The sequence below is a fragment of the Mustela lutreola genome, chromosome 16 (assembly GCF_030435805.1).
Source record: "Mustela lutreola isolate mMusLut2 chromosome 16, mMusLut2.pri, whole genome shotgun sequence".
Lineage (NCBI taxonomy): Eukaryota > Metazoa > Chordata > Mammalia > Carnivora > Mustelidae > Mustela > Mustela lutreola.
In genome coordinates, this window is record NC_081305.1 from 4,418,891 (window position 1) to 4,445,606 (window position 26,716).

The following is a 26,716-nucleotide window of genomic DNA, read 5'->3' on the forward strand; positions in this document are numbered from 1 at the left end:
TGGTTTACCAGCCCTGGGCAGGGCTGGACTCTTCCTTTTTCCGCCCGCGGGCCCAGGAAATGCGGCTGTGCTGCTGGAGCAAGCCTGCGCTCTGTCCGTGGATGGCTGAGGACCATGTGACCTTGAAGTCTGGGTTTGGGGGTAAGGGCGAGGGGCTGGGGCTGCTCTCGGGCTTTGGTGGAGGGCCCGAGTGATGATGAAGGCTGGGCGGTTGAGGGCGGGAGGGGGGAGGACCAAGGCTGTGGGGCCAGCCAGGGAACAGGTAACTTAACGGGGCAGATAGACCGTGGCATGGGGACATGGGTGCAGATGCATTGCTCTGACTGGTCTGGGGAGCAAGACGTGTCACAGCCGGGAAGGCAGTGTGAGACTGTCTCTCTCCCCACCCTGATGCTGCTTCTAGCCATGGAGGGAGCCACAGGCAGCCGCCCAGGCCTCCCGGAGAAGCCAGTTCCCACGGCTGCCAGCCCCACTCTGTCCTCGCTGGGCGCTGTCTTCATCCTCCTGAAGTCTGCGCTGGGGGCCGGCCTGCTCAACTTCCCCTGGGCCTTCTACAAGGCGGGTGGGGTGACCCCTGCCTTCCTGGTGGAGCTGGTAAGCCCCTGCAGAGCATTTTGGGGGTTCTCCTGGGGAGGGAGCCAGCCGGGATCCTTGGCATGGCTTCTGGAGCGCTGGCCTAGGATCTGACACTCTTGAGGTTGGCCCCTCTGTCTGCTGCTTGGGGAGGGGGTCATCCTGCCACAGGCCCCGGGGGAGAAGGCCCCTAGTCTGCTGCCGGTGGGGAGGTGGAGGCTGTGGGAAGCCGGGTGCTCTCCGGCACCTGCAGCAAGTGGAGCCACCAGGCGGCTGTAAGGCGCCACGGCTGTGGCCTCACCTGGCGCATCGGTGGCCCTCACCTGCTGGGCGCAGCTCGGTATTGGAAGTGGGAGCCCACGTGCAGTCAGGTCCCATGTAGGATGCTGTGAGCCCCTCATACTCGCAGGCCGCCAGGCCCGGGCCTCTGCCATGTCGCGGAGATCCAGCCCGAATTCCTAACCCACAAAGTCGGGGGCTGAACGTCCATCATGGAGAAGGGCTGCTAATAGCACGGCTTCATTTTATTTGCAAGGACAACGCCCCCCGCCCCCCGCCCCAGCCGCCCCGAGCTGATAGTGAGCGCGGAGTCTCATGGTAAGCCCTCCCACAGACCTTAGTCCACGTGCTTCTTTATGGCAACCAGCTGATAACAGCCACGGGGCCTCTGAAGTCCTTCTGGAAAGTGCTGGGTCCTGCCCCGTGTAGGGTAACCTGTGCCATCCCTGGCGCCGGCCGAGGGCCTGTCCTGCCATGGGCACCCTGCAGCTGTGCAGGCTCTGTCCCCTGGAAGCTCGTTCTAGCAGGGGACACAGATCGATACAGGAAGGCAAGTAATACTGTGTGGGGCGGTGGTCTTGCTCGAAGGGTCGTGTGACAGAGGGTGTGGCAGAAGGTGGCACACAGTGGTCAGAGAAGGCCTCCCGGCGGAGGTGGTGTTAGGCGGAGCCCCAGCAGAAACGGAAGAGCATGTCCAGGTGCCCGCGAGGGGAAACCTGCTGTGTTTGGACGTGTGACAGCGAAAGACCAGCCTTCAGAATGATGAAGAGGCCTGACGTCCAGCTGTAGAGGAACAGTGAAGCGGGGGGTCAGGACGGTTGTGGCCAGTGCGCTGTGAGCAGGGCCGTGGGGTCCCCCTCATCGTGCTCTGTGACGTCTGCCGGGCCCCTCGCTGAGCTGGAGGTGTCAATTGGGCAGGTCTGGGGGGGCCGGAGGGTGTGCGTTTCGGAGGCGCTCCCGGGGCCAGGGCTCCTGCTGGTGTGACTTGCACTTGGGGCGGGATGGTCTGAAGATGCCTGAGCGGACCTGCGCGGAGGGGACGCCAAGCACGAGTAAGCGCACACTCCCAACAAGGAAGGACTGAGGCTGGAGGTCCCCCACGCCCACCTCCAGGCAGCAGCCTCCCCCACTCCTGCCAGGGAGCTGCCGTCTCCCCTCAGCGTTTGGACACCCCACTGCTGAGAGCCAACTGGCGCGAGGTTCTAGGTCTCTAGATACGGGTCAGCCCTGGAGCTTTCATGAAATGTAACGAACCTGGATCCTCTCTGGGGCCTCAGGGAGGCGGGCCTGGGCACAGGGTAAGGGCTCTGCTGTCCCTCCGCGTGGAGGCTCAGGGTCACTCTTGCGGGGTGCCCTGTCCCACATGCAAGCAGGTTTCTTGGGACGGGACAGGGCAGAACAGTATGGGAAGGGGCAAGAGAAAGCTCCCGGCTGTGGTAGCATGATCTGTCGGGGTGGGCATGGGTGGCACACGTGCATTTGTTGGACCTTGGCCAATGGTACGTACTTGTGACCTGCAACCCATGGAATTTTAGGAGAGGGATTTAGACTCTCGGGGTTTCCGACGCCTCTTCTGCTCAACTGGGACTAGAAAGCATGAGTGCAGGTGTCCAGACTTATATATTGCCAGAGCAGACACGGCTGTTCCCGCTCTGTAGCTCTGGTCTTGGGGCAGAGGAGGGCCTGGTGGCCCGTCAGGGAGAGGTCTCTGGGTGGCAGGTGGCCTCTGTGGGTAACAGCCCTGTGGAGAGGGGTGTCCGAGTTCAAGAGACAGCAGGCTTGGGCAGGAAGCTGGGGATGCACCCTGGCCCCCTGGTTCCGCCCCGCAGGTCTCCTTGGTCTTCCTCATCAGCGGGCTGGTCATCCTGGGCTACGCTGCTTCCGTCAGTGGCCAGGCCACCTACCAGGGTGTGGTCGGAGACCTGTGCGGCCCCACCATTGGGAAGCTGTGTGAGGCCTGCTTCATTGTCAACCTGCTCATGATCTCCGTGGCCTTCCTCAGGGTGATTGGGGACCAGCTGGAGAAGTGTAAGTACTGGCATTGGAGTTGGGGGGGTTTCCCAGGGCTTCCAGTTGATGAGTGGGTTGTAGGTGCTGGGCAGGGCCCTGAGGGGGCAGCAGAGGCCAAGGCCACCCCTAGGCTCCTCCCATTGTGACAGAGGGAGACCCGGAGTAGTAGTTATGGGCACACGGAGGGTCACGGAGCGAGAGGGGCTGTGCTGGACTGGCGGGACAACCCATGCATGGCGGGGGGAGCTGAGCCAGCTGCAGAGAAGCCCTTTGAAGAGAGAGTCCGGTGTCACCCTGAATTTGGTGGCCTCCAAGACTGAGCCCAGACCCCTCTGGTGTCTCGTCCCCCACGGCCTTTCCCCACGAACACTGCAGTCGCTGGCCTCCGCCCCCTGAAGCATCGCTGGGTTCCCTTCGTTGTCCTTCCTCTCGGCACACTTGCTAACGTCCGCTGTGGTTTTTCCCTTGACCCGTGGGAGGCTTGGACTCCTGTGGTTCAGTGTCCAGTTCTTTGGGAGTCTCCTGGACGCCCTCTTGGTTTCTGCCTTCGTGTGCCTGTCGGAGAACACACTGCGTGTGGCTTCCGTCTTGGGTGTTGGAGGATTGCGCTGGGCGCCCCGCGTCCATCTCGGTGGGCACCCCACGCGCTCCCGAGGGCCGTGCCTTCTGCTGTTGGGTGCTGTGTTCGGGGACATGCAGGTCGAGGTGGCCCACGGCTTCGGTCGGCTCCTCCATAGCCTCGCTGTTTGTTTTCCAAATCTCGTCATTCTGTCAGTTCTGGAAGAGGGCACTTAAAGTCCGCTGTGATTGTAGACTTGTCTGTTTGCCCTTTTAAAGACTTATTTATTTAGAGAGAGCGTGAGCTGGGGGAGAGGCAGGGAGAGGAGAGAGAGACTCTCAAGCCTGCATGGCCGGCTCCATCTCACAACCCTGAGACGTGACCTGAGCTGAAATCGGGAGTCGGACACGTACTGGACGTGTCATGCGCCCCATTTGCCTTTTTAATTCTGTCCATTCTTGCCTCCTGGTGTTGGAGGCTTCGTTACCAGGCTCACACCCGTGAGCCATCCCTCTGTTAACATGAAATACCCCCCCTTTTTAAAAAAAGATTTTATTTATTTATTTGACAGGTAGAGCTCACAAGTAGGCAGAGAGAGAGGGGGAAGCAGGCTCCCTGCTGAGCAGAGGGCTCGATGCGGGGCTCGATCCCAGGACCCTGGGATCATGACCTGAGCCTAAGGCAGAGGCTTTAACCCTCTGAGCCACCCAGGCGCCCCAGTGAAATACCCTTTTTTTGTGTCTGGTAGTACTCTGCCGTCACAGCGACCTTCTCTGACTGTAGCCACACTGGGCTCCTTACGATGAGTGCCGGCCGGCCTCTCTCCCTCCCAGCCGGTTCCCGGGGAGCCTTCCTGGGCCTGGGGAGGCCGGATGCATTTCCTGCAGACACCACGTGGTTGAGTCTGGCTTTTTTCTCATCTTGATGGTGGCCGACTTCAACTGGATTAATGCTGAGGTTTTGTTAGTTGGACCGTAACCATCGGTATGGTTGGATTTTGGGCTCCCGTTTTGCCATTTTGTTGGTTCTGCTGCTGGAGCCAAAGAGGAGAAGGCCCCTGGTGCTGGGTTATGGAAATGCGTGGGATCCATGTCTCAGGAGGTACTCAGCCTAGAACGCATGTCGGCTGGTAAATCAGAGCCTCCTGGTGGGTAGATGAGCACAAAAACGCCCTTCCTGGGATGCCTGGGTGGCTCAGTTGGTTGGGCAGCTGCCTTTGGCTCAGGTCGTGATCCCAGTGTCCTGGGATCGAGTCCCACATCGGGCTCCTTGCTCAGCGGGGAGCCTGCTTCTCCCTCTGCCTCTGCCTGACATTCCGTCTGCCTGTGCTCGCTCTCTCCCCCGCTCTCTCTCTGATAAATAAATAAAATCTTAAAAAAAAAAAAAAAAAAAAAAAAAACGCCCTTCCTGTCGCCAGCAGATAGAGGCCCACGCGGTCTCACCTCTGGTCGTCTGGTGTGGAGCTGTGCTGAGAAGGATTTGGAGGCTGCACTCGGGCCTGGGAGCGGGGCAGCCGGAGGGGTTAGCACACGGGTCAGGATACAGGCCACCGCGGCCCCGGGTGGATTGGCTGGGGTCGCGAGGGCATTGCTAGTGTGCTGGCTGTGGGGTGCCTGGGCTGGGTCTCTCTGTGGGCAAGCCCAGGCTTCTTGGGAGGAGGGCTGACTAGAGTTTGGGGGTGCTTGGGTGTGGCTTTGCGTGCACTGGGTACAAATGACTTAAGTGAAAGGTGCTGTAAGTCCTCGAGGAATGTTTGAGAGATTGAAGGCTCAGGAACCCAGATGTCAGAGCTGTCCTGCCTGGAGCCGGTGTGGAGCGACCTCAGGGCAGGACTCTGCCCTTGCCGTGGTTCGGTAGAAGCAAGCTGTTCTGAGGAGCCCTTCATTTCTCTGCATGGCAGGCTTTACTGAGCATTTGGTGACGCACAGAAAAGGGTGACAGTCCAGCAGAGAAGGCAGCCCCAAGTGGGCCACGGGCCACCTGTGGTTGGTGGGCGCTGGGGGTGGGGTAGGGTGGAGGGAGTCTGTCCCCTCGCTCTTAACTCAGAGCGGGCTCCTAGACACCTCGGCGCAGCAGAGTGTGGCCAATGGGATGTGGCCAGTTCCAGGCCTAGCGTTTGAGGACGGGCCGTTTCCACTGGGTCTCGGGGAGCCCCTGGCTGCCCCAGTCTAGACCGCTGGAGGGTTCTTGTGGAGAAACCCTGAGGTTGCAGGGAGGCCCAGTGGAGCCCAGGTGTCCCCAGCAGGCCCCCAGTGGAGGCCCATCAGGGGTCCTCTAGCCCAGCCCTCCGCTGACCCACATGGAGCCGATCGGGGCAGCTCAGTCCTGCCCTAATTCTCCTCTGGTCCCTGGTGTGCAAGAAAGTGGTCACTCTGGGCTGCTTGGCTCAGTCTGCCAGTTCTGGGTCCAGAAGGCCATTCCAGGCCCCCACCCCACACACCCACTGGGCTCCTTCGCAAACCAAAACATGTTCGCAAGAACTTGAGGCCCGGCCATTTTGTCTTTGATTTGTTGCTGGACCCCATCACTTAGGGCAGTGTCTGGCTGGCTTCCTTCCCGCATGGGGGCACGGGATGGGGTCCCCATCCCCTCCCTTTAGGCTCACAGGCTGACTTAGTGTCCGTGGCCAAGCCCACCCAGACGTGGAGCAGGGAGCCTCATGGCCGAAGCCACAGCTGTGGGCGGAGGGCGTGCAGCGCTCCTAGCGGGCCCTGTCCCCATGCCCGCCAGTGTGCGACTTCCTGCTGCCCAGTGCCCCGCCGGCCCTGCAGCCCTGGTACGCCGAGCAGCGCTTCACCCTGCCCCTGCTGTCCGCACTGGTCATCCTGCCGCTGTCCGCCCCGCGGGAGATCGGGTTCCAGAAATACACGAGGTACGGGCCTGCAGATGTTTCCTGGCGGGAGGGGCCTGGGGGGGCTTCTTTCTGCCTGGGGCTAGGGGAGCTGGCAGCTCAGTCCCGCCATTTGGACAAGAGAAAAGGCTGGAGAAGCGCACGAGTAGCGCGCACGCGTGGTGGACAACAGGCGAACGAGACCGCTGCTGGCGCGGACGTGACCTGCAGCGGACCTCTTGTTCTTTGGTTAAGAACGGAGAGACCCCAGACACACTTCTGTTTCCATCTGACGCTCTGAGGGTTCATATACACGCTCGAGAAGATAGAGTCCCGCAGAAGAGTTCGTCTGAGTGCACAGTCTGCACTTGCCCACTGTGTGTGACGATAGACATTGCACTTTGGAACTAGAACGGAGAAGCAGCCGTCTTCCCCCGTCCCCATGGCACAGAGAGGAAAGCGCAGTTGATAGCAGCAAGGACTTGGCCCAGCACCTTGCTAGCGTGGGCAGAGCTGGCACTCGGCCCCCACTCTGTGCGGGAGCCCAGGCTCCAGCTGGCGGGGCTGGTGGGCCCAGCACGGAGGCCCCTGACGCCGCGCCCCTCTGTCAGCATCCTAGGCTCCCTGGCCGCCTGCTACCTGGCCCTGGTCGTCATGGTGCAGTACTACCTTGGGCCCCCAGGCCTCGTCCGTGAGCCCCGCCCTGCAGCAAGGTGAGTTTGGGAGGTGGGGTGTAGCTGCACGGCTCCCAGGGGTGCCGCACCGGGATCCTTGGAAGAGGGACCCAGAGTCCCCGCACCTCCCTGTGGAATCCGTCATGTCTCTGATGCAGCAGAGCCCTGCCCAAGTCCCTTGTCCTCCTTCAGGATGGACTCTGGTGAGTAAGGGCCAGGGACAGGTGGAAGGACACACACACACACTGAATGCCCCACCCACCTGGGGCCCCGGGGCTGTTGCAGACAGACATCCCCCACGGCACGGAGGCAGCAGAGCTGGCAGGCAAGGCTTGGGTTCCTGGCAGAGGGAACAGGAGTGCGTGCAGGCTGGTGTGGCCGGACTGGCCTTAGGAAGGCCAGGACTCGGCAGAGGGGTGTCCTTTGGGGCTGCCACGCTGTGGTGAGGACTTTGGTTTGGGCCGGGAAGCCCCTGCAGGAGTTTGAGCACAGCAGGGCTTGAAGTCAGGTCTTGTGGCTGGTCCTGTGCTGTGGGGATGTGACCAGGACAGTCACCAGGGCCCTGTGCCCAGAAGGTCCCTGCACTTGGTTTCATAAGTTCTGCTCTTGCCGCCCTGAAAGCCTCAGATCGACAAGAGGCTAGCATGTGCAGTTTGCACCAGGCTTCACGAATTACGGGGCCCCTCCTGGCCCCTGGATTCGAAGTGGCACATCAGGAGGAGAAGAGGGCCGGACGACTCTGAGCTTTCAGCTTGGGCTCGGAGAAGGGTGCTGTTTCCTGGGCTGGAGAAGACAGGAGCAGGTGGCTGGGGGAGGAGGTCACGTGGGGACATGTTACCTTGGAGGCAGCTCTGAGACCGCTAATGAAGGCATCAGGTGGCCCGTCGGACCCACGTGTGTGGAGGTCGGAGAGAGGGATCTAGACTGGAGAGGGAAACGTGGTTAGTGTTGGCCCAAAGGTGGCATTCGAGGCCGCCGGGCTGGGTGCGACGTGCCCCTGAGCCGGTGGCGCTCAGTCCGGGACCAGGAGGTCAGAGGGCGGAGCCTGTGGAAGGGGAGCGAGAAGGCGAAGCAGGACGGGTTCACGTCCTGGGGTGCTGGGCCGAGCAGGAATGCCTCTAGGAGTCCACAAGCCCAGAGGCCAGGTGCGGCGGCCCTGCTCCCTCCAGCACCTCTGGGGGCTCCTTCCTGCCCCTTGCGGCTTCCGGTGGCCCCAGCCATCCTCGGCCTCCCTTGGCCCGTGGGCGCCTCCCTCCCCTCTCCGGCCCTGGCCTCGCAGGACCTTCTCCCCTTGTCGGTTTCCCCTTCCGGTAAGGACACCCGTCGGTGGATGAGCCCCCCTGCTCCGGTGGGGCCTCGTCTAAGCTTAGCCAGTCACATGGACAAAACCCAACTCCAAGTGAGTCTTTGTTGCGAGGTTCCCAGGGGATGTAAATCCGGGGAGATGCTATTCAACCCAGGGTAGAGGAGGCTGGAAGGTGCACCTCCGCAGTCAGTGACCAGAATTTCAAGAAGGCCAGGGTGATTGCCTCCGGATCCTGCTGCTGGGTCACGTGGGACCGAGCCCTGCCGTTGGAGTTAGCTGGGAGGCCTGCTGGCGATGGGACGAGCTCCATCAGGGCGGGAGAAGGGGGTGAGGGCCCCGGGGGCTTGGCTCGAGGGGAGGGGGAGAGAGGCAGGGAAGAACGTTCTTCTGAGGAGGGGAGGAGAGGGGTGGGCAGGAGCTGCTGGGGGACCAGGGCCGGCAGCTGTTGCTTGTGCCGCTGTGTCGTCCGAGGTGCCAGAGGCTGGCAGCCAGAGCTTCTTCCCAAAGGAATCTGGGGGGCGCCTGTCTGGGGGCCCCTGACAGGGCTGGGCCTGGAGGTCCTGCCTTGTGCACACCTCCGCTCTCGTGGGCAGCGTGGGTGGTGGTCCAGCCGTCCTTGTACCGCTGCATCCGGGGGTGCTGCCTGCGCCCCGCCCCTCACCCTGGTGGGAGCAGGAGGCCTCAGCAGAAGCTGGGAATTCCTTCGAGCCCCGTCCTGCGCGAGTTCTGCGCGCGCAGAGAACGGCCAGCGAGCAGACGTCAGTGCAGGTAGACCTAGACAGTGTAGCATTGGACACGCCTCGTTTTCCTGGTGGGTAAGAATCTGCTTCCTAGGCTTTAGGTACGATTTCCTGCGATTGTTGAAAACTCCTCCTCAAGTTGAGTGAGCCTGTTTCGAGTTGTGCTTTTTGTGATAAACACCTGTCCGCGTCCCTCTGCAGGCCCTCCTCCTGGACCTCCGTGTTCAGCGTCTTCCCGACCATCTGCTTCGGATTCCAGGTAACGTCTGCGGGCGTGTGCAGGCATTGCCGGCGACGCCCTGCTCCCCCCGGAGAGTGTGGGCCTCTGTCAGGAAAGGTTAAGGCCTCGCCGGGGGACGAGACGGGCTGGCTGTCTGGGAGACCGTGCGTTTCGGTGGGCATCTGGGCTCAGTATGCGTGGTCGTTGAGCTTGGGAACCTGGCCCGCCAGCGCTGGCAGCACATTTGTCGGGTGTGGGGTGGGGTGGGGATCCGGAATTCGTTCCAGCCTCTGTAGAATTCTCGCAGGACTCGCGCCGTGACTGGAGACCTAGAGCCGCCTGCTTCTGGAGCACACGTCATGCAGGGCGATCCTGCCCCGGAAGGCCTGCAGGCGGGGGGCGCTGGATGGCACCCCGGTGGCTGCATGCTGGGGTGCATGGGGCATAGACAGAATCTCGGACCGGGTGTCACGGAGGGAGGATGGCTTGTGTGTGCGGAAGCCGGCGGAGGCCTTCAGAGGTAGCCCTGCATGGGGCAGGTTCAGAGACAGCCTTTCCAGGCACCGATGCCTGAAAGTGACCTTGAAGCAGGGGTGGGAGGCGGCCAGGGGAAGGGGAGGGCAGCTGGAGAGGTCGGCCCGTGAGCCCGGGAGGGGCAGAGGGTCTCAGGTGAGGTGGGAGAGCAGCAGGGGGCGAGCCAGGTGCCCCACGGGTGCTGGAGGGGTGCGGTGGAGGGCGCGGCCCCGCTCCCCGCCTTCTGGTCCTTCTCGGGTCTTCCAGTCTCTCAGCGGGCAGCAGCGGACTCCGTTCCTTGTTCGTTGAGTGTTTATTTTAGGAAAGACGTGCCTCCCTCCTAAAAACAGCCCCTCCCTCCCCAGCACACCAGCGCCACCAGAGCCACCCCAGAGTAGAGTCCTGCTCGCAAGGGCTGGAGGTCTGGGCCGCTTCTCTCTCATCCGGCTCCTGCTTCTCTCCTCCGTCTTGCCTTTTCTTTGAGAACCACGTTTGGGGAAAAAAAAAAAAAGGTCCTGGAACATTTCCATTCATCTTCCTTATAAATCCGTCGATAGATCGCTTCTGGGGCTTAGCAAGCCGCTGGCAGGAATTTCTCACTTTTCTTCTTGCGCATCCAATATTTTGAAAGATGGAAGCGATGATTTAGCTGTCAGCGGCCTGTCTGGCTGTGGCTCGCATGCCTCCCGCCCGTGCCCGGGCACCACGCAGTATGGCAGGCTCGCGCTGCGGGGGCGGCCTTCCAGATGCTTTCGCGGAGTGCCCCCCTCACCTTTGCCTCGGCTCTTCAACCGGTTCTCCTAGCAACCGGGGCCCGGGCTGCGGTTTCCAGGGACACGGGATGCAGCGATGGGGGGGCTGGGAGAAGATGTGCGTTGCAGGGTCGGGGTGCGGGTGGGGCTCCGGCCCAGGCAGGGCTCACAGCATCTGGGCTTGGAGCTTCCGGGACCTGGGGGGTCGGGGAGAGCAGCTGGAGGTGGGGATGGTGGGAGGTGGGCTGAGGGGGCAGCCAGGCGGGGGGGCGCGGTGGGAAGGGAGCTCTGGCTTGGTCGGACAGCAATCCTCCCCCCACACTGAGCAGTGGGGCTCTGCGTCCAGCCTGCACCGAGTCCGAGGGCTGCGCAGGGGCAGAGTCGGGCTGCAGCCTCTGCCCCCAGCCCTCTCGGAGCGCTCCGCTGGACAGATCGAGCACAGCTGGTGAATCCGTTCCTCGGGGGTGGACATGTGGCCGCTTTCCGCTTCTCGGTGTCTGTGCTCCTCTGCCTGGCCTTCTGTCACCAGGAGAGCAGAGAGCCAGCCCTGGCCCAGCCCCATCCTACACACTGTCCCGGCCACTGGCCTGGCTTCGCAGCCCTGCCCTCATGGGACATGCTTCAGTTCCCTGCGTGAGACCAGGAGGAACAGGACCTGGGAGTCGGGGACCAACTGGAAGGAGGGCTGGGTGGCATCCTGCCGCCGCCAGGCATCTTGTCCTGACCGCTGGGCTCTGCGTCTCCTCTAGACGCAGAGCCTCTGAGACCCTCCCCACCCCCGGTGTGGCGTCCTGTGCAGTCCCGCAGAGCCTGCGGGGTTGCAGATGCCGTAGGCTTGGGAGCAGGGACAGGGAGATGGAAGGCATGTTGGGGAGGCCCCCACCCCATCACGGGTACTGGGCCATCCTGGACAGCGTGTGGGATGTCCCTCAGAAATGCCATAGGAGTGCGGGAGGTGGGAGCGTAGGTTCTCTGGGTTCCCCTGGTGGGTTCCCTGCGAGGGCTAAGCCCCCCACTGCCCAGCTGAGCCAGCTTGCGGCCAGCGCGCTCCTGCAAGGTCAGGGAGCCTGGGGCAGAAAGCCCAAGATCACGTGCCCTGAGGCCGCTCTGGGGGGAAGTTGGGCATGAGCTCACCCTGGGCTGGGGGCTGTTACGACAGCTGGAGTCTGGAGGACCCAGTGTATCTCCTCTGAACGCCACCCCCCTCCGCCAGTGTGTGCTCCATTGGGGAGGGGATTGCGTCCAGCTGGTTTCTGTGGTTTCCCAGACTGGCATGAGGGGGACTGTTCCACATCGGAGTGCTGGGGGAGCTTACGGGGTGGGTAAATGAGTCCCCCGTGGAGTGTTCCTGAGCTTTGTACCAGGCCCCGTGTTTGGCCTGAGCTCAGAGGCGTAAGTGAGGCAGATGTGGTCCTTGTTATCATGTAGCCAAAGATGCTGAACATGCAATCCCAAACCTCCTCATGTGGAGGGCGGGGACACAGGGAAGATCTCGGTCCTGCTGGGGAGTGCCTTCTGGAAGGGTGGGTGAGAGCTGGCTGGACCAAGAGAGAATCCCAGGTAGAGGACCCAGCGCAAGCAAAGGCCCTGAGGCAGTGAGGAGGAACGGAGGTGAACTGAGCCCAGTGGGTGAGGGAAGCACGGCTCCTCGGAGCCTGGAGAGCGGCGGGAGGAGAGGATCGGCAGGTTTGATTTTGATCACAAGTGAGTAAAGAGGCTGACATGTGGTAGGAACCCTGTCCTAGGAGCCTGTGACAGTCCTGGAGGCCCCGGGGGGCATGGAGATAGAGCCGTTGCCTCTCAACCTGAATGCAAGTCCGGGGTTCCTGGGCAGCTCGTGAAATGCCACTGCCCACGACCTGCCCCAAGTAAACCAAGTCCTTGATGTTGGCTACAGGTGGTTTGTGCTTAAGTCTTGTCATGATGTCATAGAGTCCCTGTGAAGTTTATCGGTCATGGGTACGTGTACTCCCATGTGAGCCTCAGCCCAGGCAGGATCTAGAGCATTGCCGGTCCCCCGAGAGCTCCCCCATGATCTTCCCCACTCACTAGCACCCTCCACTCTCTCCTCTGCCCTTTGTCACCGAAAGTGGTGGTTTCCAGCTAGAGCAGTTCTGTTCCCCAGAGCCCATTTGGCAACGTCCAGAGACCTGATTGTCAGGACTGGGGTGTTCCTAGCATCCAGGGGGCTCGAGGCCAGGGACTCCGCCCAGCACCCTGCAGTGCACAGAACCATCTTCAGATGTCAGCGGAGCTGCCATCGAGACCCCTTGCCCTGGCTTAGCTTGTAACTTCACGTCCGTGGAAACATGTTTCCGCATCTCGTGCAGCGTTAAGGCTGTGAGGCTCTCCTGTGTGCGGGCACACGGTTATGTTCTTCCTTTGGTGCTGTGTAATATTCCACATGTGACTGCTAATGGCCTCAGCCCTTCGACTGTCGGGGGTGTTTGGGTGGCTCTGTGTCCCGCCGGCCCCGTCCCCCTGAGCCCCGCCCCTGCCTTCCAGTGTCACGAGGCCGCGGTGTCCATCTACTGCAGCATGCGCCGCCGGAGCCTTTCCCACTGGGCCCTGGTCTCCGTGCTGTCCCTGCTGGCCTGCTGCCTCATCTACTCGCTCACAGGTAGGGCCCGCCGGGGCACCGCGGAGCTGGGTAGGGGGCCGGAGACCCCGAACGGCATCTGCTTCTGGAGTTCTTCCCGCGCACTCAGTGTGGTGTGCCGGGAGCGGGCCCTGCTGTGTGGGAGCCTTGGCCCATTTAACCCGAAGCCCTTAGGGAAGTCCCCGTTTCCTAGACAAGGGAGCAGAGGCTCAGAGGGCTCCCGTGGCTTGTTCACGGTCCCGCAACTAGATGTGCAGAGCTAAGAGCCAGACCCAGGCCCGGCTGCCCCCAGAGGCCTTGCTCTTACACACTGCCCACCCCCCATCCCTTGCTGGCGGACGGGACCGTGACGCGGGTCATGCTTGCATCACAGCCACGGAGAGCAGTGTACAAAACCCTCTTGTGGGATTTGGGTGCTCACAGACCTGGGCTGCAGGCAGAAGGGTCTCCAAAGGTGACAGAGTGTGGCTCAGGGAGGCCTGTGACACGCCCAAGGTCACGCGGCACACCCCAGGTCTCAGGCCCAGGCTGACTTCCGACCAGCCGCATTCCTCCAGCGCTGGGGCCCTTTCTTGCCTCTGGCTTTGGCACCCCTGACTCGGGAAGCCCGTGGGCTGCCGCAGATGTCTCGGGCTCCTGGGAGCCTCATGGTCACCTGAGAAACTCACTGGATGACCCCTCCCCGGCGGGGGGTAGGTGGGGGTGGTCACTGTTAGTCTGTGTCCCCTGGGTCGGGGGCCCATGACCTGGGTATGGAGAGCTACCTCTAGGCCAGCAAATTTGTGGGACCTTCTGGAAAGGGCCCAGAGAGAAGCCAGCACAGGCACAGCTCAGCCAGGAGGGACAGATTCGGGACAGGGCAGGTGACCAGGATGCCAAGGGGTGAGGATGGGGGAGGGGCATGGAACTATGTGATTCCAGCAGCGGTTGACACCCTGGGTCAGAACGGGTGCACTGGCAGGAGGGGGACGGACCGCGCATGAGGCGTCGTTAGGGTTCTGAGTGCCGGCTGCCTCCGTGAGCGGCCCTCACCGGCGCTGGGCGCTGGGAAAAGGAGAAGCAGCGTCGGGCAGCAGGAGTTTTGATTGAGGAGCGCAGAGTTACTGTGTCGGCCAAGGATAGGAAAGCCTTGAGAAATCGCAGAACCCTTCTAGAACCTTCTGTCCGCTCCCAGGGAGCTCCTTCAGGGTGGTAGGAGCTGGACGCTGTCCGTGTGTCTGAGTGGAGAGGGTGGGGATGTGACGGGAAGAATATTTTCGGTGTCGCGTGGACACACGAGGTTTGTTGGTGTCCGGCGTGCAGCACGGTGGTTGGGCTCCTGTGTGAGGCCGCGCTCGCGGCAAGTGAAGCTGCCGGCCTTGCCTGCGCCGTGCCGATGCAGCGCCGCTGACCGCGGGCCCCGTGCCGTGCCTTCCATCCGGTCTCTGCCTCCGGCACGGCGTCTCCCCACTCAGCTCTCTGGGCTTCCACCCTCTCGGCCCCCCAGGGGTTTATGGCTTCCTGACCTTCGGGACGGACGTTTCTGCCGACATCTTGATGTCCTACCCTGGCAACGACGTCGTCATCATCGTGGCCCGGGCTCTCTTCGGGGTCTCCATTGTGACTGTCTACCCCATCGTGCTCTTCCTGGGGAGGTGAGGCCCGGTCCGCGGGGGCTCCGCTCAGGGCAGGGCGCTCAACTGTATCAGGGTTCAGGTCATGCCCGGCACCACGTGGGCTTGGGTGTTGGGGGAACTAATGTAGAGACCACGGAGGCAGGGAGCTGGGGTGGTTTTCCCGGAGTGGCCCAGCCACTGAGGGTCACAACTGGAGTCTGGCGCCTCCGCCCCCCAAGACTGTACCCCGCCTGGTCCTTCTGTGGTGGCGGCCTGCCGTGGACCGAGCTGTGTGAGGGTTGGCACAGTCTTTGGAGAACGGTGGCTGGCAAGGAGCGGGGAGCCTGCTGGGTGTGAAGGGCAGTCGGGAGGGGGTCCAGGGGACCCCATGGGGGACGGGGCTGGAGCCCCTGCGCTGCTGTGGCTTCCAGGTCGGTGATGCAGGATTTCTGGAGGAGGAGCTGCTGCCGGGCAGGTGGGCCCGGGGCCCTGGCGGAGCCCTCAGGGCCGTGGGTCCGGGGGCTGCTGACCGTGCTGTGGGTGGCCGTGACGCTGGCCATGGCCCTGTTCCTGCCCGACCTCAGCGAGATCATCGGCATCATCGGGGGCATCAGTTCCTTCTTCATCTTCATCTTCCCAGGTGGGCCACCTGCTCTGCTCCGCGCTGGAGCTCGGGGGCCGGGCGGGGGTGCCCTAGAGGGAGGAAGGCACCCAGTTTAGGTCACTGAGCCTGACACGGGCTGGGGACTGTGGACACCTTGAGTGGAACATCTCCGTGGCTGACGATGGGCGCACCTGCCGGCAGCGCTGCTGTCCTGCTGGCCGGAAGACCGAGGCCTGGAGGCCGCCTGGGAAGCACAGTCTGCGTCACCCTCGGCAATGCCCACTGTCCCCTTGCTGCCGCCCACTGTGGGGTTTCCTCTTAAATTTTAAAAATGTTTGCAGTTACATGACGTCCACTGGTTCTAAGGTATCCTGCGAGCATCTTCTCACCTTGTCCCTGACTTGGGAGACGAACAGTGTCATACAAAACCTTCCCAGTGTGAGTGTGTGAAGGTCCAGTCAAGGTGGCCGGAGGCTGATGCCAGCCTGGGAAGCCTGGGGAGGGCCCTCCCGGAGAAGCAGACGTGCCGGGCACCTGCTGACCCTCAGGCAGGAACCCCAGATCCCCGCAACTCTGGCTCTGGGAAGCGCTTTCAGATGCGAGGGCTGTGGGCATGTGGCCGGCGCCGCGGGCCGCTGCAGGTCTGCTGGCCTCCCCGTGCTTACCGGGGGTCTGAGACATCTGGTGTGTTGGGCGCGGTGCCCTGGTCCTGGGTGGCCTTTTCGCTCCAGCTGTTTCCCACTTTCTGGGAACGACCAGCCAGGACGGGTTCAGTGGGGGAGATGCCAATGGAGCTTTAGGCAGAACTGTCTGGCTTCAGATCCCAGGAGAACTCTTAGAAACAAAAATCTGCCGGGCAGCTGCCTGCTGGTGAAAGCTTCCCAGCGTCCGGCCTGGAGTCTGGCCCCGACGGGTCATCCCAGAGAGGCTGGCACAGAGGCCAGGCTGTCCTTTCTGTCTGAAACGGAGGCTCAGAGTGGCCAAAGTGTGAGGGGGACGCTGAGCCGGGCCCCCAGGACCAGGCCCTCTGCCAGCTCGCTGTGCCAGGAACAGAGGGAGCCTGGGGGGCCACGCTGGGCACAGGCCCTCGCTGGCGTCCCGGGTCCCAGAGGATGGCTGGGTGCCGGCCGAGCTCTCGAGCTCCAGGCTGCCCTGGGCCTGGGCGTGTGGAGCTGCAGCGGCCCGTGTCTCCTTGGCAGGCCTGTGCCTCATTTGTGCTGTCGGCGTCGAGCCCGTGACTCCGCGCGTCAAGTAAGTGTCCCCAAACAAGGGTGGCAGTGTGGGCACTTGAGGGAACATGGCAGGGACTGCGGAGGGCCCATTGCCCTGCATACGGGCCGATCGCCGGACCCGGGACTCGACTTCACCGCACAGTGAGGGGGTGTCTGCGCCAGGAGCCGGCCCTCGGCCCCTACACCAGCAGTCTAGGCACAGCCCTCCCTCCCGCTCAGGGGCATCGTGCACACTGGGAGCTGTAAGTGGGCGGAGGGGGTCCCTAGCTGAGCATGTGTCCTGCTCCTGCACGCAGACCCCCAGCGGCGCGGGGCCCGGGCAGGTCCTGCTGCCTGGAGCCCTGCCTTCCGGAGGCCGTGTGGGCAGGAGGGTACACGTTCCCTCAGCAAGACAGCAGCCGTGTCCGGACACCTCTTCGGTGCCAGGCCCTCGCCCAGCTCCTTAGAGTACCGGGTCGTCCGTCCTACAGACAAGGGTGCAGGGTCCATCAGGTCAGAGCTGAGACTGCGGCTGGGCTCACCTGGTCCAGGTCTCAGGGTCCGTCAGGTCAGAGCTGAGACTGCGGCTGGGCTCACCTGGTCCAGGTCTCAGGGTCCGTCAGGTCAGAGCTGAGACTGCGGCTGGGCTCACCTGGTCCAGGTCTCAGGGTCCGTCAGGTCAGAGCTGAGACTGCGGCTGGGCTCACCTGGTCCAGGTCTCAGGGTCCGTCAGGTCAGAGCTGAGACTGCGGCTGGGCTCACCTGGTCCAGGTCTCAGGGTCCGTCAGGTCAGAGCTGAGACTGCGGCTGGGCTCACCTGGTCCAGGTCTCACGCGTGCCTCCTCCCTGCTCCTGCGTGGCCTGTGATAGGACTGGAACCGTGTCCTTGCCTCTGAGGGGCCCAGGCTGTCCCCACTGAGAAAGAGGCCGCGTGCCGCTGATGGAGCATAGCTTAGCCAGAGCCCGTGCGGCTCTTAGTCCCAACCCATGGGCAGGGAGACGGGCCGAGGCTTGCCGAGAGACGCTGTGTTAGGTTTGCTGGGGCACACACCGCAGTAGAAACCTGTTCTCGCCCTGCTCGGGAGGCCCAAAGTCCTCAGTCACGCTGCAAGCAGGACCAGGCTCCCTCTGAAGGTTCTAGAAGCCTGTTCTGTCCCTCGACATCTCCTGCCGTCACCTGGTGGCTCCAGGTGTCCCTGGCTTGTGGTTGCATCACCCCAGTCTTGGCCTCCAGCATCACACGGCTTCTCCGTGTGTCTCTGCCTCAGATCTCTGTCTCTCCCTCATACGGACGCCTGTCACTGGGTTGAGGGCCCAGCCCCGTGCCAGGGGATCTCCTCTCCAGATTTTTAACTTCATCACATCTGCAAAGACCCTATTTCCAGGTTTGGGGTGGACATGAATTCTGGGGACCACACTTCAGCCCTGTCCCACCTGCCAGCTGGCATCTCTGTCTCCCCTCGCCTCCGCCCCCTCAAGCCCAGGCTTGATTCCCCCTGCAGCCGGCTGGCTTCTTCCCCTTCCACGTGGAGAAGAGCTTTTCTGGATGTCTCTGAGCCTGACTTGGGCTGGCAGCTGGCCCTGGTTGTCTGGGGCCCCTCCGTGGTCTTTGAGGTCGTGCTGCTTCTGTTTCATGCCTTGGTCCCGGCTCACAGCAGTTTTGACTGGGGCGCTTTAAAGCTACTTTGAATCCTGGTGGTCCTGTAGGGCCTTCTGATCCCTCCGAGCTGCTCGATGAGCCCCCGGCTCCGGGTGCGTTGACCACGCTCTCCGCTTCCGACGCGGGGGCGTTCGTGGCTGCTCCGCTGGACGGTCTTTCTGTGCCAGCGGCTCCTGGGGCCTTTGTTGATGGGGCCGGAAACGTCTCTGGCAGCCTTGCCGTTCCTGGGAATCCTGGCTCCTTGTCGATGCGGTGTTGGCTGGTACATGATGAAGCTCACAGACGTGTCCTCAGTGGCCACTGGGGCCAACCACCCCTGCCTCCTGCGCCCTCGTGCCCTACCCACTGTCCCCATCGCGGGTGACTTTGGGGTGGCTTCTCCTTCCTCATTTCCGAGGGGGCTTCATCCCCCCTTCCCTTGCCCCCAAAGGGAAAGGCGTGGAAAGGGATCCCCCGCCCCTGTTTCTTTGGCTTTGATAAAACGCTAGGGAGGAATGGAGTCATCAGTTAACAGTTGCCCTGTGAGGTTTTAATTGCCTGGGGCCGTTATCCCCCGTTGCCTTGGAAACCCACTCCTGCAGGTGAGGGAGGATACTGGGGAGTCCGCCCACCCCCACCCCGCACTGGTGACTGGCCGACGGCCGGCTTCCTGTGAGGAGCTTCCCGCCGAGTGCTCGGCCTGTCTGCGCGGAGGTCCGGGGAAGAGCGCGTTGACGTGTGTGTACTGACCCAGCAGGTGCTGCTTGGAGGTGTGGGGAGCGGTCTCCGTGCTTGTGGGCACCTTCATCTTCGGGCAGAGCACGGTGGCCGCGGCCTTGGAGCTCTTCTGAGCGGGAGGGGGTCGGCCCGGCCTCCACGCGGCGCTGGTGCGGCACCCGTGTCCTTGGATCATAAAGATGCTGCAGAAACGGATGCGTCCTGTCTCCTGAGGGGGTTCATTTGGGCTTCTGTGGGTTCGGAGGGTTTCGGGTGCGGTGCCGAGGAGGGTGTATTGATGTCCTGGGACGCCCCTAACAGAAGGCCACGTGCTGGGGGCCTCAGACAGCAGCCATCAATCCCCGCAGTCCCGGGGGCTGGGGTCTGAGATCGAGGCTTGGGCAAGGCCGTGCTCCCTCGGAGGGCTCTTGGCGAGCCCTCCCGCCTTCAGCCTCCTCCGGCCGCTGGTGTTGCTGGCCATCCTGGGCATGGCTTGGCCTGTAGGTACACCCCGCTCGCCTCGGCTCCCTGCCCCCGACATGGTGTCCGCCCTGCGTGTCTGTCCAGAGTTCCCTCCTCCGACGAGGACGCCAGTCACTGGCTCTGAACCACCCTAGTGCAGGATGACCTCCCCTTAACTTAGAGGCTGCAAAGATGTCACGGTCACAGGTCCCCAGAGTTGGGACTTCCACTTACCATCTCCAGGGGACACAGTTCAGACCAGAAGTTGGGACTGAGGCCCAGGGACCTCAGCTTTGGCCCCCACTCTGATGGGAGGACCCCGAGGAGAGCCCCCTTTCCCTTCCGGCTGGACCTGAAGAGCCTGGGAGCCCAGTGGACAGTTGGCTCCGTCCTTCCTTCCCGACCCCAGCCAGTCCTGGGGTCAGGATCACACCTGCAGCTGGGTGGGGACAGGGGGCCCCGGGGGTCGGCCTCGGGCCCAGAGTAGGGGAGAGGGTGGGGAGGGAGGTGGCCAGGGGCCCGGCTGCTCCTGTCGCTGTGCTCGTTGGCACTGACCCTGCATGGGACCTGGGGTGTCCGGGCCATCACTGGATCCGGGCCACTCTTCCTCTGCCTTGGGACGTCGGCCGGAAGCAGCGGGGCTGGAGTCAGGAGATGGTGGTGGTGAGTCATGGGTTCCTGCCCGTGTGGCTAGTGGGGATACAACTGGATTCTTTTGTTTTCTGTTTTCCATACCACCCACTCGCATTCACTTTTTTGCGGGAGAACTCACACACCGTAAGGTTCAGCCTCGTGGAGTGGACTGTTCAGTGGAAGCTGGTGCCTGGGGTCGTACTGCTGTCCCCAGCGTCGAATTCCGGTGTGTCTCATCCCCCCCAGAGAAAGCTGTGCCACCAGCAGTCCCTGCCTGGCCCCGGGGAGCATGAGGCTGCCGTCTGCATGGACCCGCTGCTTCCGGACCCCCGTGAGCGGCCTTCGCGTCTGGCTCCATTGACCTCAGTCTGTTTTCACATTCGTCCGTTTTACAGGTGAGGCACTGAGGCTCGGCAGAGTCCCGGCTCCCCTCTGCCCTCCTCTGCCCTGGCCGCGGGTGTAGACTCTGACCCAGTGAGGGGGGCCAGCGCCACACCCTGCCATACCCTCTGTCCGGTGGCCGCAGCGGCCTCCCCGCCCCCCCACCCCAGATGAGGGCCTCAGAGCCAGGCCGTGGGCTGCGGCAGAGCTGCCCCCCGCAGGCACCAGCCAGTGGAGTCCTTGATCCTCTGTCCCACGTGCTTCTAGCAATGCTGCGGCCGGGCTCGAGCCCTCCAGGGCTCCTGGAGTCCTCAGGAAGCACGGAGTGTGGTAGGGAAAGGACAGGGCCATCGAAGGAGGCGCCGTGAGGCCTGGCTTTGGGCTCGGAATGTTGCTTTTGACCGCTGGCTCCTGCCGTTTGCTCATTCAGATCTGGGGGGTTTATGAACCGTCTGTGGGAGTCTGATTCCCCAGCGGCCACGCTGCGCAGCCCGGCGGGCTCCCCGTGAGATTCAGAGGTGATGGTGTGTCAACAGCAGCGGTAGGGGCCTGAGCCGCGGTCGCTTTATTTCCAGAAAACCGAGGTTGAGAGGAGGTGAACACAGAGCTTCCTGCAGCCGGGAAGAAAGGGAAGTAGGGTGCTAGGGCCCACCCCAAAGCCGACGGCACGTCAGGGGGCAGCGGACTGGTACGCCATGCTGGGGGAGAAGAGGGGGGAGAGAGTGGGACCCTTGAAGGGTGACGACCCCCTGCAGGGGACAGTCATTTTCAGCCTGGTCTCGGGCAGGAATAGGATGTGATCTCGTAGGACAGCCATCATCGTTCTGGGGTGTACGGCAGAGAACTGCTGGCCAGGGTGTTCCCCTCTGATGTCTGCCCCGGTGGAGGTGCGAGCTGACTCGGGGTGGTCCTTCTCCACCTGAGGTCCCCTCAGGTTTTGCCAGCCGCCAGCAGGAAGGGCAGAAGCCGTGTCCTCGAGGTCATGGTGGCATCATGTAGGGCTTTGGGTGGGCTCTGGGTCGGAAAGACCTGAGCCTGTCCTGCCTGCCGCTGAGCAGCGGTGGCAGCCTTGGCTAGCCCGGGGCCTCAGGTCGCTATCCCAGGCAAACACCCGCTGTGCTGTTGTCAGCCGCGGCGTCCTGCAGCGTCCTGCAGCGTCCTTTCTCGGTAGGTCAGCAGCCACCGCCTCCCTTCTCCCTTGTGGTCGCAGTCTGTGTCCTTGCTGTCCTCTAAAACCAAGCTAAGGACGGCCCCTCTCCCACCCCAGGTTGGCGGGGAGTGTGAGCTGAGACTCCCCGCAAAGCCGTCGGCGCAGAGGCTGGCCTGTCACGGGCCACGGTGTCCGCCGTGCGTGAGGGTAGACACTCGTCTCAAACCATCCTGCAGACGTGGCCGAGGGAGGTTTTGTGTCACAGGTGATGAGTTCTGCTCTGAGTGGCGTGGGCGGCCGGGGGCTCTGGGGAGGGTCTTCCCCCTGGCTCCAGTGCCCCCCACGGCTGGGCAGCGCTGCCAGGCCCCTGCGCAGCTCCGCTCCTCCGACACAGGCCGGCCCCCACACACCCCCCACGGCAGGTTCGGGTCTGGAACTGCACACGGTGAGAATGTGCATTGGCCGCTGAACGCAGGTGGGGACCTTTTTGATGTGGACACGTGAGCTGATGGGGGTTTGGGGAGGGGCGGCGGTTGAGGTCAGCTTGATGTCACGCCGAAGGAGCCGTCGGAGGTGTACGATTCAGTTACTGCAGTGTTGGGTGGACACCTCCGCCTGGTTCCCAAACACTCCTGTCACCGCAGCAGGAAACCCCGTCACTCCCTCCTCCCTCGGACCCCAGCCCGGAAAGCCCTCGTCTTCTCTCCGTACCTAGAGACGAGACTATTCTAGACGTTCCGCGTGAATGGGATCACATGCTAGATCCCTCCGTGGCTGGTCTCGTGCATGTGGCTTTGTGTTTTCACGGGTTATTCGTGATGGGCAGGGGTCCGTACTGCGTTTCTTTCTGTGGCTGAACGGGACTCCCTGGTGTGGCCGGAGCCCACGTGGCCTGTCCCCCCGCTGACGGCCTTCGGAGCTTGGACCCAAGTCCTTGCTCACATGTGTCTCCTTAGTCGTCTGGGGGCGTGGGGTAGACCTAGGAATGGGCTGGCCAGCTCCTAGAGTACCCGTCTTTGAGGAACCTGATCGATGTCTTAATGACCCAGCCTAGAGCTGTTCTCACGTGTCTGTGCTGAGTGGCACAGGGGCTTGGGCACCGGGCTGGGGACAGGTGGCTCTGGGTTGGGATGTAAGTGGTGCCCTTAGCTTGCTGTGTGACCTCTGGTGAGTCGCTTGCCCTCTCTGTTTACATACGCCCGACCCCTGCCAGGAACCTGCCTTTCCCGGCGCGGCACCTGCAGCACCAAGGGAGCTGGTGTCTGCGTGCCTGGTTGTGAAGTGTACATTCAGCGGGCGCTCTGGCCCCTTTGGGGCTGGGGTCTGTTCTCCCCGGAGCTTCTTCCCACCCGCTCAGCATCCACGGAGGCTCCGCGAGCTCCAGCTGCTGTCAGCAGAGATGCTACAGTCCGGGTGCAGTGCGCGGGCCGGCGTGCAGGACGTGTGGCAGACGTGTAACACGCCCAGCTCGTGGGGTTCCTCAGCTATACCCCAAGGAGCCTCAGCCCCGAGAATCTTTGTAAAACTGCGGCGCTGATGGGAGCAGCACTGGCTTTGGGGGTGCTTGTGGATGCTGCGGGCAGGACCCTGGGACATGCCACTCTCAAGAGCGGAGAGGCTGCGGCAGGGACGTGCTGCTGGGAGGTGCGTAGCTGGGGTCGGGACTTGCTTTTTACGCTTCCCGCAAGCCCACCTTGTGGGTCACTGGGTGTGCCTGAAGGACCCGCATCCACCGCACCAGGAGGCGGCAGGACCCAAGGGGGAGGGAGCGGGGGCCTTACGGCAGTGACAGCTGTCCTCTCGTCCCCAGGTCCCAGGCTGGCCGCTCCAGGTGCCTCCGTGGCCCCAGAACTCCCACCAGGCCCCACCGACGCACTGTTGCCCTGGCTGAGGACCTCACTCTTTCCTGGTCCCTTGGGATGCCTGTACCTGCCATCTGCTTCCAGGCCAGGGAAACAGAGTGGGGACGTTAAAGAGGTTCCAGAACGGGACTTGAAATAATGTGTAAGTCTCGAGTCTTGTTGGAATAGCTCCCTTACAGGTGTGCAGTGAAGGGTCCAGGGCGCCCGGAGCCCCGTGCCCTCGGACTTCGGCTGCGGGGAGGGGAGCTCTAGGACCTTGGAATGTCCTGATCTCAAACCTTTGTTTACTGGGGGCCTCCGACCTGGAGGTTTCAGCTTGACTGCAGGAGGGCTGGAGGCTAAGTCAACACCGGGCAGGGCTGGGCCCCCATCGCCTGCTCTGGACAGGTCAGTGCAGGGAGACAGCGGGCGGGGAGGCTTGTGAGCTCTGGGCCCGGTCCTCCTGCTGCTGACTTCAGTCTGTCTGTCCCCTTGTGTCGTGCCGGAATCAGCAGCAGAGTGAACTGGCTCCGCTGAGTTCTCTGAGTCCTTGTCGTGAACCGCTGGGCCCGAGGGGAGCGCCTGGGGCCTCCCAGGACTTCAGAGCGGGCACCGCTTTGTCTGTCAGACACGCACCTCGGATTGATCGGCTCCGTGTTCCAGGTAAGGAAACCGACTTTGGGGTGATGGGGTCAAGGTTTCGCGGCTCGTAAGGGGCCCCACGCACCAGGACTGCTTTGTGCATCTAGCGGCCGTCCGCTAGAAAATTCGAAAGAAAACCAGCACACCACCGTTCCCAACCAGTGTTTATTGGTGCCGGACTGCCAAGCGGGCACTGGCTACGGGGGTGCTCCAGTCCGGCGCGGCGGGGCCCAGGCCGAGTGGGGCACTACAGGGGCGCAGCTCCTACCTGGGCAGGGTGTCCCCCAGGCCCATGAGGCGGGGGCGGGGGGGGGGCGGGGGGGAGGGGTCATGCGTGGCCGCTGGGCCGGGCTGGGGGAGGTGCTGGTCCCAGGACACCTCCCTGTGCCTGCTGTTTCCCAGTGGCGGCAGCCGCTAAGGGAGGGCGGGGGATTGGGGAAGGGGCTGCTCCTTCACGGCAAACAGGGAGGATACATTCTTGTCTGAAGTACAGTGAAAAGACAGCGGATGTACCAAAGTTGCTAGAAAAGAGTGGGCAGAGGGGCAGGCGGATCCAAAGGCCTCAGGGACATGGTCAGTCGCGGCCCACAGTACACCAGGCAGCTGTGAGGCGGGACAAGACAAGAGGCAGCAGGGGGTTGGGAAGGGCAGCCCCTTCGCCCTGTCCCGGAGGGAGGCGGGGAAGCACCTCCCGCCTCCAGGCCCGGACCCCTCGCAGGGGCTGGACCAACTCTCACACCCTTGGGCTCCCGCTTCTAGGACCCCCTGCACACCCACTTCCGTCTACCTGGCACCAGGATCCTGGAGAGGACCTCAGGCTGACTCAGCGTGTCCACCTTGACGTGCCGGAACGCCTTGCACACGGGGCTCTGCAGGTGCCTGCGGGACGGGGACAGGGGTGCTGTGGGTGCTGGGGGGCCTCTAGCCCAGGAGTGGGGCCGCAGGTCTCTAATCCTGGCTCTGCGGGGTTCGGGGACTTTCCTCCTCCTCAGCCACACTAGGCGCTTAAAGAAACGAAGGCCCAGCCTCAGGGCCGCTGAATGCTGTGGCCTTGGAGCAGGGAGGGGCAGGCTGGGCTCCCGCCTCCCGAGGAGCCTTCTGAACCGGCTGAGCCACCCAGGTGCCCACCGGGCGTTCTTAACCAGAGAACTTGCTGGGGTTTGGGTCCCTGGAGCCTCAGTTCTCAGATGGCAACAGACTTCATCTCGGCTTCCAGGCGGGCCAGGGACCGGGGTTCAGAGCCCAGCTGGTTAGGGCCGTTAGGGCCCCAGTCGGCCCAGTAAAGCCAGCACCCTGTGGCCGATGCCCCACGGACGGTGCTCATCACGCCCCTGCCCTCCGTGCTCTCTCTCCAGGGCGCTCCGGGAAGGGGTGCGGAGGGTGAGGGTCGGCCTGGGCCCGCGGCCCGCTTACCGCCTCCACTCCTCCTCCGTCTCCCAGAACTCGTAGACCACGAAGGTGAAGCCGTCAGCCAGCCTCACGGCCGCGATGCTGAAAGAGAAGCACCAGTTAGGGGCTGTCCGACCGTCCCCCTCAAAGCAGGGCCCCGCCCCGAGACTGGCAGGAGTGGGGAGGGCCCCCAGCAGCTGCTCTCCTGACTGTTCGGTTCAGGGGGTCCCTCCGCCCCCACCACAGGGCCCCGCCTTTCAGAGGCCAAGGATACTCACCAAATGAATGACAAAGCGATGATGCTTTAAAAGGGTTTTTATTCATTTAAAAATCTTTAAAAATAAAAGCATCTTCCTCTGGCCACGCTCTCCTCTGGTTTCACTTACTCCTTAAAACACTCTTGTGAGTTGGAATGGGCCCAGCGGTGGCTGGGGGAAGGCCTGCGCGGGGTCCGGGCCCGCCAGGCCCCCTTCCTCCCCTTCAGTAGGGCAGACTGTACCTGGGGCCGGGGGTGGAGGCAGGGGTTGCCTCCCCCAGTGTGGCTGGCCCGGCGGGGAGGGGGCGAGGTGCGCAGATTCCGCCCTCTCCAGCCCCATCCTGACCTGGCTCCCTTCTCAGCTGCGCTCTGGCCTGCCGCTTTCTCCCCGCTCCGCAGAACAGAACCCCAAGCATCGCCCAGTAAGCCCCGCGCATCCCTCCACCATCCCCTGTAGCAACCCCAGGGACCACGACGGAGCGGAAGCCCGGGAGCCGGAGTCACGGCCACTGTATGAGGTGGGGCAAAGCCGGAACCCCAGGGACCTCCCTGGGGCACCGTCTGACCTCGGGGGAGCCCGGCCCTCCAGCCCCAGCCCCACTCACTGGAAGCAGCTCCCGGCCCCGGCAGTGCCGCGGAGGTACTGGCGCAGGGAGTCCACGAACTCACTCAGCTGTTCGGGGCACACGGCCATCTCCTGCCGGACCAGCTGCAGGTGCTGGGGGCCATGGAGAGGGGTGAGGGTGGGCGCCCGTGGGCCGGCTGTGTCCCTCGGCCCCTCTGTCCTCCCGGGACCCCTCCTGCCCCCAGGGCACAGCCCAAGACCTGGCCTCCCCAGACCCTCCCACAGAGAGCTCAGACAACTCGGCCAACATAAAACCAGAGAAACCTCACAGGTACACACGCGCCCTTCGCGCTTATACGGGCTACTGGGAGCGAGGACTGGAGAGCCCTAAGCTGACAGCAGCCCCGCCAATGCAGGACGCCCGAGAAGGGTGTTCCCAGAGGCTCTAGGGACGCCGGGAGCCGCCTGCAAGGCGCTCTGGTCCCAGAGGCAACATCCCCAGGCGCAGCACAACTGTCCTGGCGTCACTGCGATGATCACTTTGCTCTGAGCCAAACTGTTTCTGAACGAAAAAAC

At 63.2% G+C, this 26,716-nt stretch overlaps 2 protein-coding genes and 1 long non-coding RNA gene across 7 annotated transcripts in view; 2 read left to right on the top strand and 1 right to left on the bottom strand.

Annotated features, from left to right (window-relative positions):
• SLC38A8 (solute carrier family 38 member 8) lies at positions 1–19,037 on the top strand. The gene is made up of 11 exons (XM_059151965.1): positions 1–141; positions 404–594; positions 2,682–2,880; positions 6,152–6,293; positions 6,863–6,964; positions 9,173–9,230; positions 12,962–13,076; positions 14,542–14,689; positions 15,082–15,290; positions 16,454–16,505; positions 18,862–19,037. Exons 1-11 carry the CDS (start codon positions 60–62, stop codon positions 18,953–18,955), a joined length of 1,392 nt encoding a protein of 463 aa, XP_059007948.1. The 5' UTR covers positions 1–59; the 3' UTR covers positions 18,956–19,037.
• A 923-nt stretch (positions 19,038–19,960) lies between these two features.
• On the top strand, positions 19,961–25,420 carry LOC131817989 (uncharacterized). The gene is made up of 6 exons (XR_009348649.1): positions 19,961–20,311; positions 21,565–23,091; positions 23,258–23,451; positions 23,804–23,951; positions 24,690–24,805; positions 25,286–25,420. It is a non-coding gene; the product is annotated as an uncharacterized LOC131817989 (long non-coding RNA).
• Positions 23,947–26,716, bottom strand: part of NECAB2 (N-terminal EF-hand calcium binding protein 2) — a 28,443-nt gene continuing 25,673 nt past the window's right edge. For 2 of the 5 annotated variants that reach the window (XM_059151971.1, XM_059151966.1), the window contains 4 exons: positions 26,181–26,293; positions 25,598–25,621; positions 25,344–25,421; positions 24,566–24,809 (listed from right to left, as the gene is read on the bottom strand). In XM_059151971.1, coding sequence (XP_059007954.1) covers positions 24,686–24,809; positions 25,344–25,421; positions 25,598–25,621; positions 26,181–26,293 — 339 coding nt within the window. In that variant the 3' untranslated portion in view covers positions 24,566–24,685. Of the gene's footprint in view, positions 24,534–24,565; positions 24,810–25,343; positions 25,422–25,597; positions 25,622–26,180; positions 26,294–26,716 lie in introns of those variants that run through there. The other 3 variants (XM_059151967.1, XM_059151970.1, XM_059151968.1) reach the window with 3 other exon arrangements.

Coding starts and splice junctions, on each gene's coding strand:
- SLC38A8 (XM_059151965.1), top strand. CDS start 60: ATGCGGCTGTGCTGCTGGAGCAAGCCTGCGCTCTGTCCGTGGATGGCT. Junction 6,294..6,862: donor GGGTTCCAGAAATACACGAG/GTACGGGCCTGC, acceptor CCCCTCTGTCAG/CATCCTAGGCTCCCTGGCCG. Junction 6,965..9,172: donor GAGCCCCGCCCTGCAGCAAG/GTGAGTTTGGGA, acceptor GTCCCTCTGCAG/GCCCTCCTCCTGGACCTCCG.